Source organism: Spermophilus citellus (genome assembly GCF_964194105.1).
Source record: "Spermophilus citellus genome assembly, chromosome: 17".
Taxonomy (NCBI): domain Eukaryota; kingdom Metazoa; phylum Chordata; class Mammalia; order Rodentia; family Sciuridae; genus Spermophilus; species Spermophilus citellus.
In genome coordinates this window covers 67,527,304-67,544,261 of record NC_138199.1, presented here as the reverse complement: position 1 = coordinate 67,544,261, position 16,958 = coordinate 67,527,304, and the positions used below count along the sequence as shown (strand labels likewise).

At 34.5% G+C, this 16,958-nt stretch overlaps 1 protein-coding gene across 1 annotated transcript in view; it reads left to right on the top strand.

Moving 5' to 3' along the window:
• LOC308636448 (ATP-binding cassette sub-family A member 6-like) overlaps positions 1–16,958 on the top strand; it is a 57,184-nt gene that overhangs the window by 25,029 nt on the left and 15,197 nt on the right. The window contains exons 12-24 of the mRNA XM_081271926.1: positions 28–203; positions 415–534; positions 779–917; positions 1,623–1,713; positions 3,293–3,432; positions 6,939–7,055; positions 8,290–8,473; positions 8,865–9,031; positions 11,065–11,198; positions 12,462–12,599; positions 14,895–15,002; positions 15,902–16,075; positions 16,301–16,414. Coding sequence (XP_081128052.1) covers positions 28–203; positions 415–534; positions 779–917; positions 1,623–1,713; positions 3,293–3,432; positions 6,939–7,055; positions 8,290–8,473; positions 8,865–9,031; positions 11,065–11,198; positions 12,462–12,599; positions 14,895–15,002; positions 15,902–16,075; positions 16,301–16,414 — 1,802 coding nt within the window. The remainder of the gene's footprint in view (positions 1–27; positions 204–414; positions 535–778; positions 918–1,622; positions 1,714–3,292; positions 3,433–6,938; positions 7,056–8,289; positions 8,474–8,864; positions 9,032–11,064; positions 11,199–12,461; positions 12,600–14,894; positions 15,003–15,901; positions 16,076–16,300; positions 16,415–16,958) is intronic.

The window sequence follows — 16,958 nt, the reverse complement described above, 5'->3', positions numbered from 1 at the left end:
CAAATTATTTTTAACTTCTGTTCTTAGGATCAGTTACCATCTATAATAAAAACCTCTCTGAAATGCAAGACTTGGAGGAAATCAGACAGATAACTGGTGTTTGTCCTCAAAATAATGTTCAAATCGACATGCTCACTGTGAAGGAAAACCTCAGCCTGTTTGCTAAGATAAAAGGGATTCGGCCACAGGAAGTGGAACAAGAGGTAGACAGGCATGCTTAGATTAATTAAGCTGCTGATCATTGACCAAGTTAAATCATGACCACAGAATTCTTATCAGTGATTTCTCAGTCCTATTGTGAATAAAATTTAGGCAAAGAGGTCCTCTAAAAAGTATCTACCACTTTGATGGGGAGATATTATTTCACAGTATGAATTATTTTATATTCTAAGTTTTATGTATTTTCTTGTATAGGTACAACAAATTTTATTGGAATTGGACATGCAAAATATTCAGGATAATCTTGCTATACATTTAAGTGACGGACAGAAAAGAATGCTGACCTTTGGGATTGCCATTTTAGGAGATCCTCAAGTGAGTAAGATTATGTACAGTGGAGAAAGCAGATAGAATGTCATAAAGAGTCAGCTCTTTTATCACTAAATGTGGTAGAGCGCTCCTTGTACTTTATCAAAAAAGAATCTGCTAAGTATAATGAATAAATACATTGGTGACAAATGATTGACTATTTATTGGTATTTATAATTTTCCATGCTATCATGTGGAAATAGTTAATGTGGAATAGAGAGATGTTTTTGTATCTCTTTGTTCTGTGTAGGTTTTGCTTTTAGATGAACCAACTGCTGGATTAGATCCCTTTTCAAGGCACCAAGTGTGGACTTTCCTGAAGGAACGTAGAGCGAATCGTGTGATCCTCTTCAGTACCCAGTCCATGGAGGAAGCTGACATTCTAGCTGGTAATTGTTGGTTTTATTGCAGTATCAACAATGAAAAATTGGGGAAATTTAAAAGAAATGTTTGTTCTCAGGGTAAAAACCCTTTTCTCATTACGGCCATGTGTCCACTTTGCAAAATCTGAAGGTTTTTATTTTTGTTTCAAATTACCTAACAGTTCATTGAAACATCCAAATCTTCTTTCATATATATTTGGTTAAAAAATAGCCACTTGTCCTTTAGAATCCAAAGTAAAGGATATACCCATATAATTTGTAGCATTTTACCCCCAGAAAATATTGGCAGGTGCTGAAATAGATTGATGTCGATGAGTTCAAAATGCATTCATGTGAATGTGTGTTTCAATATTAAAATACATAGTGCATATCCTTATTTTATAATTTGTCTCTTACTTTATTTATTTTTTATTAAATTATTTATTTGTTTTTAAAATTTTTATATATTTTAATTTGTCATACATGATGGCAGAATGTAAATCATTTCATATTACATATATAGAGCACAGTTTTTCAAGTCACTGATTGTATACAAAATTCACACCACTCCTGTCTTCATACATGTACTTAGGATAATGATGCCTAACTCATTCTTTAAGTCCCATACAACACTTCTCCTTTGGAATTCTGAGCTTTAATTTCTCATCTATATTTTCTAGAGAGAAAAGAAATGACTCCTCATATCCTTTCTCACTTGCATTTTTTACTCAGATAGAAAAGTGATCATGTCCAATGGGGAACTGAAGTGTGCAGGATCTTCTGTCTTTTTAAAGAGAAAATGGGGTCTTGGATATCACTTAAGGTAAAGACTTTGGGAAAAGCCTGAATATGTATATGTTTTCAGTACTGGTTTATAACAAAGTTGGACAGCTACAAGTGTGAACTGCTCTCATGCTTCATTACAGTTATACCAGATTGTTAAGTGTTTTCTAATGATGTTCCTACTTTCTGGCCCCCTTGTGTCTTTTCTAACATTAGTTCTGGGCACAATGTCAACATTAAAAGCCAAAGCTGCCTTGTCTCATCAGGACTGCTTCATGTACCATAGGTAGCTGTTCTGTGCAGCCTAAATCTCTACTTCCTCCCACTCTCCATTTTTCTAAGCGGATTTATACATTCCGGTCATACATTTTCACCCCTTCATAGGGTTCAATGGCAAATATTTTTGAAAGCCATTTTCAACAGGGAGTAAATATGGTGTGAAAGAGTGGTGAGACCAGTGTCTAACCAGTGTCTAACTTTTAACTGTATGTCTAGGTTAAAAGAATTGTAAAAGCCCAAATCTATGGCGAAACAAAACATAGATGTGGGCCAAGTTTCTCTATGAGCCAATAATTTCTTTTTCTTAATTGCATTTATTTTTTAAATACATGACAGTGGGATGCATTACAATTCTTATTACACATATAGAGCACAATTTTTCATATCTCTGGTTGTATACAAAGTACATTCACACCAATTCATGTCTTCATATATATAATTTTGATAATGATGTTCATCACATTCCATCATCATTGCTAAACCCCTGTCCCCTCCTTTCCCCTCCCATCCCTCTGCCCTATCTAGAATTTTTCTATTCTTCCCATGCTCCCCTTCTCTACCTCACTATAAGTCAGTCACCTTATATCAGAGAAAACATTCGACATTTGCTTTTTGGGGATGGGCTAACATCACTTAGCATTATCTTTTCTTACTCCATCCATTGACCTGCAAATGCCATGATTTTATTCTCTTTTATTGCTGAGTAATATTCCATTGTGTTATATGCCACATTTTTTTAATCCATCCATCTACTGAAGGGCATCTAGGTTGGTTCCACAATTTAGCTATTGTGAATTGTGGTGCTATAAACATTGATGTGGCTGTGTCCCTCTAGTTTGCTGTTTTTATGTCCTTTGGATATAGGTGGAGGGTGGGATATCTGCATCACATGGTGGTTCCATTCTAAGTTTCTTAAGAAATCTTCATACTACTTTCCAGATTGGTTGTACCAATTTACAGTCCCACCAGCAATATATGAGTTTGCTTTTTCCCCACATCCTCGTCAACACTTATTGTTGTTTGTCTTCATAAACTTCATAAAGTTCCCCAAAGGATACACTTCTGTCTAATGTTTTTATCTCCCTCTGTTTATCTTTATACTTGGTATATAGTTTTAATAACAATAAGTTATGTATGTGTTTGTTTGTAATTATTCTGAGGTTATATACCTTTTATATATAGATTATATATTTTCAAACTGATGGATTATTGTTTTTTCCTCATTTTGTTTATTTCATAAAGCCAAGTAAAGTAGTGCTCTAAATATTGAATTTAAAAAACCTCATCTGTGTTAAAAGTATAGAAAATACTAATGCTTTTTCTTTTCTTTTGAATGTTAGTTTGTATAAGAATGAGATAAGTGATCCAGGACAAATCACATCTTTCATTAATCATCATATCCCTGATGCTAAATTAAAACTAGAAAACAAAGAAAAACTTGTATATACTTTGCCTTTGGAAAGCACAAGTAAATTTCCAGGTAACTTAAATATCATTACAATGGAATGAACTTGGGGATCAAATGTTCACATTATTATAACAATTTTCATTATTTATGGACTTGAATTTTGCTTGGGCTGGATAATTTGAGAATAATAATTTGAGATAAAAATTTGAGTTTAATAAATTTTTTGGTAGTCTTTCCCTGAAAGGACCAGCAAAAAGTGGAGACATGAGAGAGGGAAGGAAGGAAGCCAGGGAATTTTGCAGAATCAAGCAATTTAGCTATTCTACGCAATTCAAGTGCAATATCATAGAGGAAGGGGTAGGGAGAAAATATTTAAGTCATGTCACCATAGGGGTAAGGAAGTTAGGGTAATTACGTACTGCTCTCTATCTATCATTGGGTAAGGGTTAAATCCAGGTACATTAACTGTCTGGTCCTCTGGCTTGCTTTGAACATGACCTTAGCATAATTCTAAGGCTAGAAAAGAATCTCAAGACAGGTAAGTGTGTTTAATAAGCTGATTCACTGAGACTAGGAGAGTGCAGAACAGGTGAAGGTGAGGTATCAAGGTCTCTGCTACAGGTTTCTTTTTGTGTTTTAATTTTAATAAGCTCCTTTGGATGATTTTAACATGTATTTATTTTGCAAGGAAAAAAAAGCATAGCTTATTTATTTTACAGAAGTGTTCAACAAGCCAGACATGGTGGCACATGCCTGTAATCCCAGGCAGACACAGGAACCTGAGACAGGAGGATGGCTAGTTCAAGGCCAGCCTATGATAATTTAGTGAGATCTTGTCTCAAAATAAAATTAGAAAGTCTGTAATGAGACTCAGTGGTAGAGTGCCCCTGGGTTCAATCCCCAGTAGCAAAGAGAAAAAAAGGAAATGTTCACCATGGGTTACCACCTGCTGGGTGGAAATACCAAGGTAGGTTCTGACTGACAAATAATCCTAACATCTTACAATGGGTACTATGTGTTAGGCACTGTCCTAACAAGTTCATATGTATCAACTCATTAAGTACTGACAGAGATTCTTGGAGGTGGGTGATATAATCTTCTCCATTTTATAAATGAAGGAATATATTTTAGTCTCTTGTGATTTAATAGGCATCTTCCTTTTGGTTTAAATATTTAATTTATCAAATATTTAACCATAGGTCTCATTTAAATAAGCCATTTTCAATGATTTAGTTCATTAGGCAAATGCTTAGGAATTCAGATTTTAGCTCCACTTCCAAATATGGCAGGTCTCTCTAACCTCGAAGTAGCATGGAAGATGATATTCTAAACTATGTTGTAGTGTTCTTGTACTAAGCCCCCCTAAGATGTACCTGGCCTAACTTCATTTTGGGGCAGAGAAAAAGTATAGGGAGGCATTTCCTGGTACCACTACTAGAATATGCCATGTAGCTAGAGTTTCTGTTTTTGATGCCCCAGCACACAGCAACCTTGTTAAACACATGCCAGGCCTCTGGTACTCTAATGCCATGCCTATGTCCATTATAGGATATGTGACTCCAGGACCCCTGAAAGCCACAGGTAGGCCATAGGAAATCACAGTGCTTGGTAGAGCCTTGTCCATCTATTTCCTTTCAGTAAGGATGGTGGCCCATAATCCTCCCATTCAGAAGGTAGAATGAGGGAACCTTCTCTATGAAATTCACAGTTTCATCCAAGTACCCCTAGGAAAGAGATACATAGTAAACAAATGCTTATTGTAAATTCATTATCTGAAAGAAACTACTTCAGGCACTAAAAATACAGATTAAATGAATCCCTACCCTCATGGAGCTTACATTCAACTGGGTGGGTGAAAGTGGGAAAATAAATAGTATAATAGTTGTATGATAAAATAATAAAGCTACATGAGTTAGAGTGGTGGCTGTTGTATATTTGGAGTTTATGTAGAGTAGTCACAGAAAGGCCACAAGAAGGAAATGGTCAGTTGTTCTTCAAGTAAAGGGTAAGCGTATGTCTAGAGGGCAGTGATGAGGGAGGAAAGTGGTGAGTAGGGGTGGGTAAGGTGGTGAGGTTAGATGGACAGTGGCTCTCCATCTCCATGAGCCAGAGAGGCTTTTGTGTTGACGTTGATTGATTAATGAGGGGTTGATGTGATATGACTTTTATTTTCATTCTCTGGATAAAGAAGATCTCTGGATGTAGAGGAACAAGAGTACACACTAGGAAACTGGGCTCAGGGCCACTTCGGAGGTAGAAATAAAAGATGATATTGTATAGGCTAGATGATAAGGATGGGAATGTCTTTGAAAGGTATTTGTTGGTAAAGCTGGAAAGCCTGACTGATGTGTCTTACACACATGAATGTGAAGAAAAGTGTGAAAAACTAAGCGGGACTTCTAGAATTTTGGCTTAAATCACTGGGTAGGAAATGGTGGCATTTATTGAAAGTCATGGTTGGAACAGTTTGACCAATGGGGCAGGGAAATCAATGTTCTATTTTAGGAATGGACACCCGCAGATATCTTTTGACTTCCCAGTGGTCAAGTATATAGTTGCCACAAGGACATTAGAAATAAAAAACAAAGTGAGACTTGAAAATTTGGGAGTCTTCAGCATATAATGAATTGGGGACCAGATATGCGTGTATGTAAAGAAAAAGCAGTTTAGGACTGAAACCTTGGAAGAGAGCAGAGTTTGAGAAGCTAGGAGGGATGTCAATTGAGAGTTCTGAAAGAAGCTGGAGGAAAAATAGTATAATGTGTTCATAATCTAGAGGGAAAATGTTTCCAGATGTGGGACTGGTGAACTGTTTTGAATGCCACAGGGTTAAAGAAAAGGGAATGATTGAGTTAAAAGGAAACAAGAAAAATAGACTTGTTCACTAAGTTTGAAAATGCAAAGATTTTTGTGACCGGAAAAAAAGAAAATTTTCTGTAGAAGTATATGAATAGCATTGGGATTTGAGGGTGTTAAGTATAGCTAGGAGTGACAAATAAAGGCAGAGAAATCTGTGGAAGAAGTAATGTTGTTTTGTTGCTATTGTGTGCATTTGTTCAATGGATTCTATATAATTTTGGGTTGTTGTTTGGATGACCCAGAATATATTGAATAAATTAAGGATGGAGGAGAGAAAAAGAAAAGATCACTTTGGGAAGTCTTTGATATGCTGAGACTGGAAGAAATTTGGGAGTTAGGTGAAACAGTGATATCTTTTGAAGGAACAGCTGCAAGTCTTTCACTCATACGGAAGGAAGACCCAGGATTTAGAAAGAGGTATATGTGAATTTATAGTGTGAGGTGAGGAAATAATGGTCTTCCTAATTGCTCATATTGTTTTCAAGCAGTCTTCAGGATATTTGTAAACTATGGGTTGAAGATACAGAGAGGCTGTTTGAAGCACAAGTCTGCAGACTCAGAGATTACAAGCCTTTCAATGGAATTTTGCTTTTGATGATGAAATAGCCTAAAGGCATACATTTTATGAACAGTATTAATCATATTTCAGATAAGAGCTAATTTACTAGGTTTAGCTACTGATGTTTTCAAGAATGTATATTTTCTGTCTGTTGCTTTAGACCTTTTCAGTGATATTGATAAGTGTTCTGGCCAGGGTATAATGAGTTATGACATCTCCATGTCAACTCTGAATGAGGTCTTCATGAACCTGGAACGAAAACCAACGATGAGACAAGGTCAGATCATTTGCATATTTCACAGAAATCAATTTCCAAATGATCATATGTCAATTTAATGTTTATACTATCTTTTGCATAATTCATACTAAGGAATATGAGTTTTTCCAAATTTGGCTCTGCTGTTGAGATGGGATGCTTGCTGACCCACATCATCAGTAGGACTCAATACAGAGCCCTTCTTGGCTTTTACCAAATCCCTTTTAGAAACCATCAACTTCCTGTTTGGGTAGTTTTCCCCCATCCCTATGTGCTCACTACTGCTTCAATGCTTTGAGGTTGTGAAAGATCTTAATTAGAGGAGTGAGGTCAAAAAAGATATTTCTGATAAAAAAAAATGTTCTCAGTTTGTTAATTCAAATTTAATTTCAGTAAATTCTAAATAGGGAGAATTCTCAGTTTCAACTCCTGAATATTTAATTGACAATAAGAGCTTTCATTCTGGGTGCTCCTCCTATGCCAGATAGCTCAATAAAAGTGTAAATATACATTCATATATACATATAATATTACTTCACACCAAGTGTCATTGACACCATCTTACAGATGAGAAAATAGAATTAAGAGCAGTTAAATGACCTTCTCCATTTCATGCCACTTGTAAATCATGGGTATGGGGGTTTATATAAAGGTTTGGTTGTTTCAGAGCCGATGCATTTCCCCCTGAAATCCTAGATTATTGATAATTTTCTAGTAAATATTGAGGCTTTAGTGATTGCTCTTACTATCAAAAGGCTTTTTTTTTAAAGTTCTCAAATATTGTTACCTTTGGATTGAATTTTCAAAAAACTATACATAGCAAAATCATCCCTTTCCTGAATTCTTCTTTTGGTATGTTGTTACTATGTTTTCCTACCGAGGTTATAGAATTTGGATAATTATTGTATGTTTCTCATATTGTTTGCATTGTACCCACAAACGTTCCAAAATATTTTTATTTAAAAGTTTTAATATGCATAACCATTGGTAATTATACCTGCAGAAAGAAAATATTGAAGAGTGGGGATACATAAACTTAATATATAATAAGTTTATGTTTAAACTTGTATAAATATTGTATTGAATAATTCTTTTGAATAAGGCTATAACAATAAAACCAAATGTAAAATAATATTAAAAATTTTTAAGAAGAAAATTACTATGATGCCCTAGGATGGCATTAATAATAATAATGATGATGATGATGGTGTGTGTGTGTGTGTGTGTGTGCGCGTGCACCCACATGCGCCTATAGATTTTGAACAGACAGACAAGATAAGAGACTCAGAAAGCCCAAGTGAAATGGATCCAGCTTGCTCTTCTCTCCCTGAAGTACACAAGTCTGTGAGCGACATGGGCCTCTGGAGAATGCAAGTCTGTGCGATAGCACGGCTCCGTTTTTTAAAGCTGAAACGTGGAAGAAAAACACTTTTGACCCTGTGAGTATCAGAGTGTTGTGATTTTGTTAAACAAGGAGTTTCAAAAAAGGCTCAAACCAGAGGAGAATTTAAAACTAGAACACAGTGCCCTGCATTTATGCTGGAGAAAAGGTAAATGTCGAATTGGATTTTACTGACCATGGGAATACCTGTATATTAGCTCTTGATTAGGATCATACATACAAGTGCATTTAGTTTTCATAGTTGGATGATCTATGTTCATGTAGCATTTATTTTTTAGTCCTGGGTATCATGATGAGACATAGCTCAGAATGTTTGTACCTGGAGGAATTGTCCTTGTAGATATGGCACACAACAAGTGGTTGTGGAATGTTTTACTGAGGAAATAAAATTACTGTATATTCATATGGTGATTTTCTTTATTGTTTAGGCTATTGGTTTTTGGAATTGCACTCTTTCCTTTGATTATGGAAAAGATAGCTTATTCTATGATAGATCAAAATGCAGACTGGGAGTTTAAAACGGAATTATATTTCCTCTCTTCTGGACAACTTCCTCAGGAACCTCGTACCAGCCTCTTGATCATCAATAACACAGGTGAACAGGAAAACAAAATTTACATCCAGAAAGAAGTTATTTCTGTTGTCAAATAACACATGTGTTAGAGGAAACAAATCCTAGGAGAAGAAATATGCACTTATAGGAAATAGTTTATGAAGAACAGTGAATATTTGCTCTGATTTTAGAGATCACAGAATGATGGGGACAAGTGTGAATGCACCTGGGTCACTATTTAATCTGATAGAGTAACTTATTTACATGATAACCTGAAGCTATGAATTAAAGAGAAATAAACTTTTATCTTGGTGGAACCACTTCATTTTCAGACCTGTTACAACACCTAACCTATACCATACGTATGATACATGCTGATTGACATGCAAAGATGGCTGTCTTTACCCCACACTCTACTACTAATTTAAATAGGATTCAGGAAGACCACTTATTTTATAATGGCAAAGACTGGGTAATTGCTTATTTTCTAAGTGCTTAATTAACTTGAAGGGGAAGTTTATATGTTTCTACTTAAGATGTTAAAAATAAACACAGGGTCAGAGTTCTCTCTTGATGAGTTCCTTGCCCAGTCCAGGGTTATAGATATTTCCTCTTTAAAAAAAAACAAGGTTTTTTCAATCCTGTTTCTCATTCTTGTTTTCCACTTGGGTTTTGAAAAGTAAGTTTCCTTGTTGCCTTAGAATAGAATTTTTCTAATTGTACATTAATTTCTAAGATCTACAGTTTTTTTTTCACCCATGAGCATAGTGTTGTCTCATGATGTTTTTCCTCTCCAGTCTTGCTAAAGATATTTATTTTTTTCTTATCTGTACTCAGTTGTTAGGTATTTAGAGCCTTAAGTTTGGGACTTCTGTGCCATTGTGTTCCTCTTTCCTTAAAATCTGGTGATTATTGGTAGCATGTTCATGTTTTCCTGTGGTCCCCGTTTGGTTGGATCCTGCTGTGAAGATGGAGAGGCATGTGTGGCTGTCCCAGGATACAAGGAAAGCTTGTTTTCCATGGATATGTCCTTCCTATGTGGGGAATTTTGAATTTTCCTGAAGTTTGACCCTATTTGTCCATTCCCAGAGCCTCCTCCATGCATCCCAGTATGGACTCCGATTTCAAGCTAAAATATGGCAAACAAGCTTCTTTTCCTTTTTTTCCACTCCATCTTTCCCTGATTGTGGGTTGGAATTACTTCAAGTCTTGCCTGACTCTAAGAAATACTGTCTCTTAGAAGGTAAAAATAGCACTCTTCCCTGAGACAGATGCAATATTGCCTGCTCTGTGAGTCATGAGGAGGGGCCTGACTGGTCACCTTGCTCCAGGTGTGGCAAACTGGTTAAGGACCCTGACTGTGGCTTCCATGCCCACACTGTCCCCTTCTACTCATTTCCTCTGAGCTTTGATATCCTGGAAGCTGATTTTACCTTGGCAGCTATTGGCTTCTTTGTGCTCCAGGCTGTGTGTTTCCTCAGCTCTTTTTTCTCTTTCAAAGAATACCATTTGCTGCATTCTTTAGGAGCACATTAAAATTTTTGGTCCAATAGCGGCCCTCTTCTTATTTTCCATTTAATTAGAAAAAAGTACATATCCATGCCATATACAGGAGTGCAATATATATGCAAATATATTAAATAAAATAAGAATATTTATGTATTATACATGTACATTTATATGTTTATTTTCTATTACTTCAAAGAATAAAGGTGAGAGGAGAGTATTATCATCAGGCTGGACAATCTAACGTACTCCTATAATAATTGTATCTCCACAAATCACCAGTTCAAATGTATTTTTTAAAATAAAAGTCATGAAATAGAACTACTTTATTTTGATGATCACACATCAATTTGCATTAAAGGGAATTAAAAAGCTAATTCATCATAGCATAATATTTGTTAATAGAAGATGGTAGAGTGAATGATTTCTTTTTCAGGGCACAGTATTATTGCGATATCTATAGACAGCGTGCTATAAAGTATCAACTTTATGTATGGGGTTCACTAGGAAAACGTTTGTAATCTATTTACTCATCTTTATATGGCCTTTTGTTATTGATTTCGTACTAGAATCAAATATTGAAGATTTTATACAGTCTTTAAAGCATCAAAATATACTTTTGGAAGTAGATGACTTTGAAAACAGAAATGGCACTGAAGGCCTCTCATACAATGGCGCTATCATAGTTTCTGGTAAACAAAGGGTACGTTTGTCTCTTGAGTTTTGCTTTTATGACTGCACACAAATGCACATGAAGTGCTATATTTTAACTCTTGAAAACTTCAGAAAATCAACCCAGCTAGTATATAGTAGCTTGACTCAGAAAAACATTTTTAGTCCATATTGAATAAACTGTGATGTTTAAATGGGTGTTTTTGAAACATTTTTCTCCTCTTGAAGTAATTTTTACATTTGAAAGAAACTAAATTAGTCATATTGTTAAAACTCAATGAAATATTACATCTTAAAATTATCTATAATTATGAATTTAGGGAATCCATTTAATAGCTAACTATCTGTATGATATGTTGGTAAAACATACTATACTAACAATATACTGTACTGTACTAAAAATATTATAATATCCACACAGATTCTTGGAGAGAAAAGTATTCCTCATATGCTATGTTAGTGTATTTCAATTTAGGTAAAAGTGAATGAGCCATAGAAATCAAGAAACCAGATGAAAATCCAACCTAATCATAAGTAAAACTTCTGAGTCTCACTTTACTAACAGTGCAGTTTTCTCTTTATTTATTGCCACAAGGTAAATAAAAAACAAAAACTTTTGAAACTGTATCATTGAACTCTAGACTACCTAAGCTAAATTATGAATTATGAATTATGAAAAATATAGTCACTCTCTTCCAACTTTGGGAAACTGCTTTGGCCGCTCCTTTGTCCTAAATACTTACTACACGAACTATTGTTAATGTTTAAACAACATTGAACCTCTTGATGAATGCATGAACATTTTCATCAACATGAAGTACATTAACCTAGTCTTAGAGAGGGTGGAAATGCTTTGCTGACAGTGTAAACATAAATAATTAATAAACTCCATGTTTATCACCTGCTATGATAAAATTCCTTTTCTTGCTCATAAACTGCCAGTGATTCCTTGTCCAGGCAACTTTTAAACTCCACTGAGATCTCCTCATCAAGACAATGGAAACAAAATCATAACTATTTAGCATAACCAATAAAAATTTGTATGAAGTGGATTCTCACTCTGAACTATCCACTGTGCTAGGGCCTTTTATATATAATCTCATTAAATCATGTAATGACCCATTTAGTATCCTCTCTCACAGATGAGAAAACTTATGCTCATGAAAGTTTGTTAACTCGAAGATGGACACATAGCTGGAATGTGACACTCCAGCTTCTTACATATAAAAACTGTGCCTTTGTTCTTCAAGGACTTAGAATTAACTTTATTGATGTTGTTTTTGTTTATTTTAAGGATTATAGATTTTCAGTTGTGTGTAATACCAAGAGGTTGCACTGCTTTCCTATCCTCATGAATATTATCAGCAATGGGCTACTTCAGATGTTTAATCATTCACAGCATATTCGGATTGAGAGAAGTCCATTTTCATGGGTAAATATTGAATTTAGTGATCCTGAAATTAAGAATTTGATAAGTAACCTATGTTTTTCTTCTTTAAGGTTTAAATATTTATATTTAATTATTCAACCTAAAAATTACTATTGTGTCCTAACATTTTAAACATGTTTTATCAAATAAAATATTTTTTATTGCTAAGTTATCATCAGAGAAATCATTGGTGAATACTTTTGAATATTTTTTCATATTCTCCTGGGGGATGCTGTGGAAGTTGTAGAGACATTCCAGGAAGTAAATTAAAGAGGAGACAGAGACAGAAAATACTGAATTAGAAATCAGGAGCTTTTGTCATGCTGCTTTCATTTTATAAATTTAATATAATTTACTAATGGAAACTCCCTTGACTAAATGAGTAGATTGACTAACATGAAGGAGAATTTGCCAGTCCTGGGATGTAATGCTTTCTGATGCCTTCCTTCATGTAACCATAGTTCCTCTGTGTTGCAAAGATGTCTAATACAGATGAGTTGAGCTTCTGGGATTTTGGCTACAGCCTGTCTTCAGACAATAGAGAAAACAATGGTTGGAGATAGAAAAGCAGAGGGCCTTCCACATTGGGCTCCAGTAATATCACCTCCTTCCTTTTTCCCTGAAGCCCAGAAGTGACAGTGGCTTCCCATTTCATCATTCTTCTTGGATAATGATCCCCCATATAACCAATGCATGATTATTAGAAAATAATAAGCATTTAAGATCTTATAGTTTTCTGGTTGATACCAAAGGGATCTCTTGAAACTGATTCCAAATGTTTCACACCAAAAGTTTGAAAGAAAAATCAGCAGCATTAAAACTGGACCAGTTAAAAAGGAAATTCCACTTTATGACAAAGGTGTTGAGTTCCATTTTGGCTCCATTGCATGGTTGTTACACTCAAGTGCAGATTTTCTGTAGGTAATGGGGAGAATGGGAATGGAATAGACTTGAGAGGTGAGTGATGTATGTCTACATCCATGAGTTGAATGTGATCAGGGGGAATACAGGATGGTTTAGCACAGAAGTATCTGAAGGGAACTCTTCTGAAAGTGGAACCAGTGGGTGGGACAGTTACCCTCTCTTGGTTATTCAGTTTTCTCATGTCTTTGCCTGTTTGCTCAGGATCAAAATGGACTTAAATTCCATGGCTACTCTCTTAATCACACCCCATCCCCCAGTTGCATACTCCTTCATTCCTATGATGACAGTAATGCATTTTCCCCACCTGGAGAAAAATTGGAATTTATAGACACAGATTCCAAAATCTTAAAATTTGAGAATTGGAGAATTATTCTGAGACAGACTTGTGTTGCTCCCCTATAATTTTATCCATGAGATAGTCCTGTATGCTGCTTGGGCACAGAGCCCAGTCTCAGACAGACACTGATTAGGGGGTAGTGATTTAAATTTTATCTCTTCAAAGACACATTCATTGGCACCAACTTTCCTTTTCAGCTCTGTGCTAGAGAATGTATCCTCCCTGTTGCTAAGGACTTCACATACCCATCTGTGGTTTGCTGAGAAAGACATGTTGCCTAGGCCTGAGTTTTCTGTTAATGAAGAATCACAATTCACAAATTATTGTTTTTCATCATGGTAAAAACACATAATATAAAACTGACTATAATAATCATTTAAAGCATACAAATCACTAGCATAAAATACATTCACATTGTTGTGAAATAAAGTTCTAGAACTTTTATGTCTGGTGGAAGTAAAACTCTCTATCCATCAAACAGTTCCTATTCCTATCTCCTCTCCTGCTCCTGGGGAGGAACCATCACTCTAGTTTCTATTTCTATGAGTCTGACTACTTTAAATACCTTAATATTTGTCTCTTCTTGACTGATTTATTTCACATAGCATAATGTCCTCCATGTTCATCCATGTTGTAGCATGTTACAGATTTTCTTCCTTTTTAGAGCTGAATAATGTTTTATCATATGTATATATACCATGTTTTATTTATCCATATATCCACTGGTAGACATTTGGGTTGGTTCCATCCCTTGACTATTGGAAGTAATGGTGCTATCAATGTAGTGTGCATGTACCTCTTAAAAACCCTGCTTTGTGTTCTTTTAGATGTATACCCAAAAGTGAGACATAAATCATTTCTGACTTGTGTTTTTCTTGGAGTTGAAGCCCCATGTCAAGGAACAAGAAATCACTTTCCCTTCTTGGATGACTGTTAACTAGAACTATATTTTAACTTCTCAATATTTCAAAAAGCATATTCTTTGATTATTAATGTATGTTTCATGAAAAAATTTACTATTACGTTTTTGCTTCCAGAACCATCTGTACATCTGGACTGGGTTGCCAGAAAGTTCTCCGTTCATGATTTTTGTTGTGTGCTGTCTTTCTCCTTACATTGCCATGAGCAGTGTGAGTGATCACAAAGTAAGAGAAAGCAGGGAAGTTCAGGGATTTAAGTAATTGTGTTTTAATATTGTGTGTTCAAAATGTTTTCCTGTGAGAAAAACACTTAATTCTACTTTGGGTAACATTGTTAATCATTATTTCTAGCAAGTCAGAAAACTTACTTTTAAAAATGCAAAACACTTTTTACTTCAACTTTTTGGCATAAGTACAATGATTTTTTTACACTTGACATAAACCTTTAGAGGGCAATATTATAAAAAAATCTTTGGACTACATTATTTCCTAACTCAGGAGGAAATAATTGATGTTGAAATTGAAGACCATATTTAAGACTTGTGTTCCCTCTGCATTCTGTAAATGCAATTTTATATTGTATTTGTGTTTAATTATTCTCATTAACCAAACAAAACCTGAAAATAAGATTTAGATAAGTCTGCTTTCATCATCTTGAACCAGTAACTCTATGGAAATATATATATATATGCATATGTATATATTTTTTTCAAGTCACAAGACATGTCTTTGGAAGGAGCTTAATGCTTTGAGAAAATATCTGAATAACAAATAGAAAAGTGATATTAATCAAGTCTACCTAATAAAACAAAGTACATTTTTTTAAAAAGTCGCCTTTATGTAACTGTAGACCTCAGTTTCCTGAATAATATGTAAACTATAAACACACAGTATGCAAACAGTAAACACACATACCCACATATGTACACATATATACAGTATGCAAACAGTAAACACACACATATTTATACACACATATAGTATAATAACTTTATATATATATATATAGTACATGTTATTTTTTAAATATTAGGTTAGATTATATATCTTAAAAATACTTTCAATATATTTTTTTGTATTTGGATTTTATTTGAACCTATATATATCCTGTGTTCTCTCATCAGAAGAAAGCTAGTTCTCAGCTATGGATTTCAGGCCTCTACCCCTCTGCTTACTGGTGTGGGCAGGCAGTGGTGGATATTAACCTCTTCAATTTAATTCTCCTTTTAATGTATTTAATCATCTACATAACAAACATGATGGAAATTTATATTTCAAGTCAAGGTTTATTTGCTATGGTAAGTAGCATATTAAATAGATCAAATTTTATAAGGTAATTAATATTTTTTTTAAAAATTAATATTTTCTATAATAATGGTAATTCCATCTTTATTTTACCATAAACCAAAAAAATGCTTGTAAAGTTTATGTGCAACAACACATTTTTAATATATTTGTAATGTGATTTTTTTCTTCAGATAATATTTCATTTTTTGATTATGATATTTTTTGTATTTCTTCAGGTTGTTGTATCACTTGGTTATTCAGCTTCTCTTATCTTCCTGACATATGTGATATCATTTATTTTTCGTAAGAGTAGAAAAAATAGTAACCTCTGGTGGTTTTGCTTCTATATTGTAAGTACACATACATTATTATACATACACACTAGAGACATAGTTATTTCTAAACTGTCGATGTAATGTCACACATAGTCACGTTTGTCTTAAGCAACTTCTCTTAACAATAGAAGTTAAAATTCAAAATCCAAAATGCTCCAAACCCAAAAATTTCTGGTCCCAAGAATTTCAGATAAGGGGTACTTAAACCTGTACTTTAAAACTGCACCGTCGAAAGGAGGATAAAGGTAACTCGGTATCGAGTTAGTGATGTTCCTAAATAATTTAATTACAACCCTATCAACAGAGTTCATAAAGAACTTCATAGAAAACCTGAAATATAAAATATACCATTGAGTGTATAGATACTTTATGTTATGGAGCTTCCTGGCAACACTAGAACAAAAACTCATCCTAGTCTCACCTGTTTCTAAATGAAAACTTAAACATAAGTCTAAGAAATTAAAACTTACAAAATCTACACCTAGAGTTTTGAACTTCAATCTTGAATTTGCTGTGTGGTTTTAAACCCTAACATCTCTTAGTGTCTGACCATCTCTAA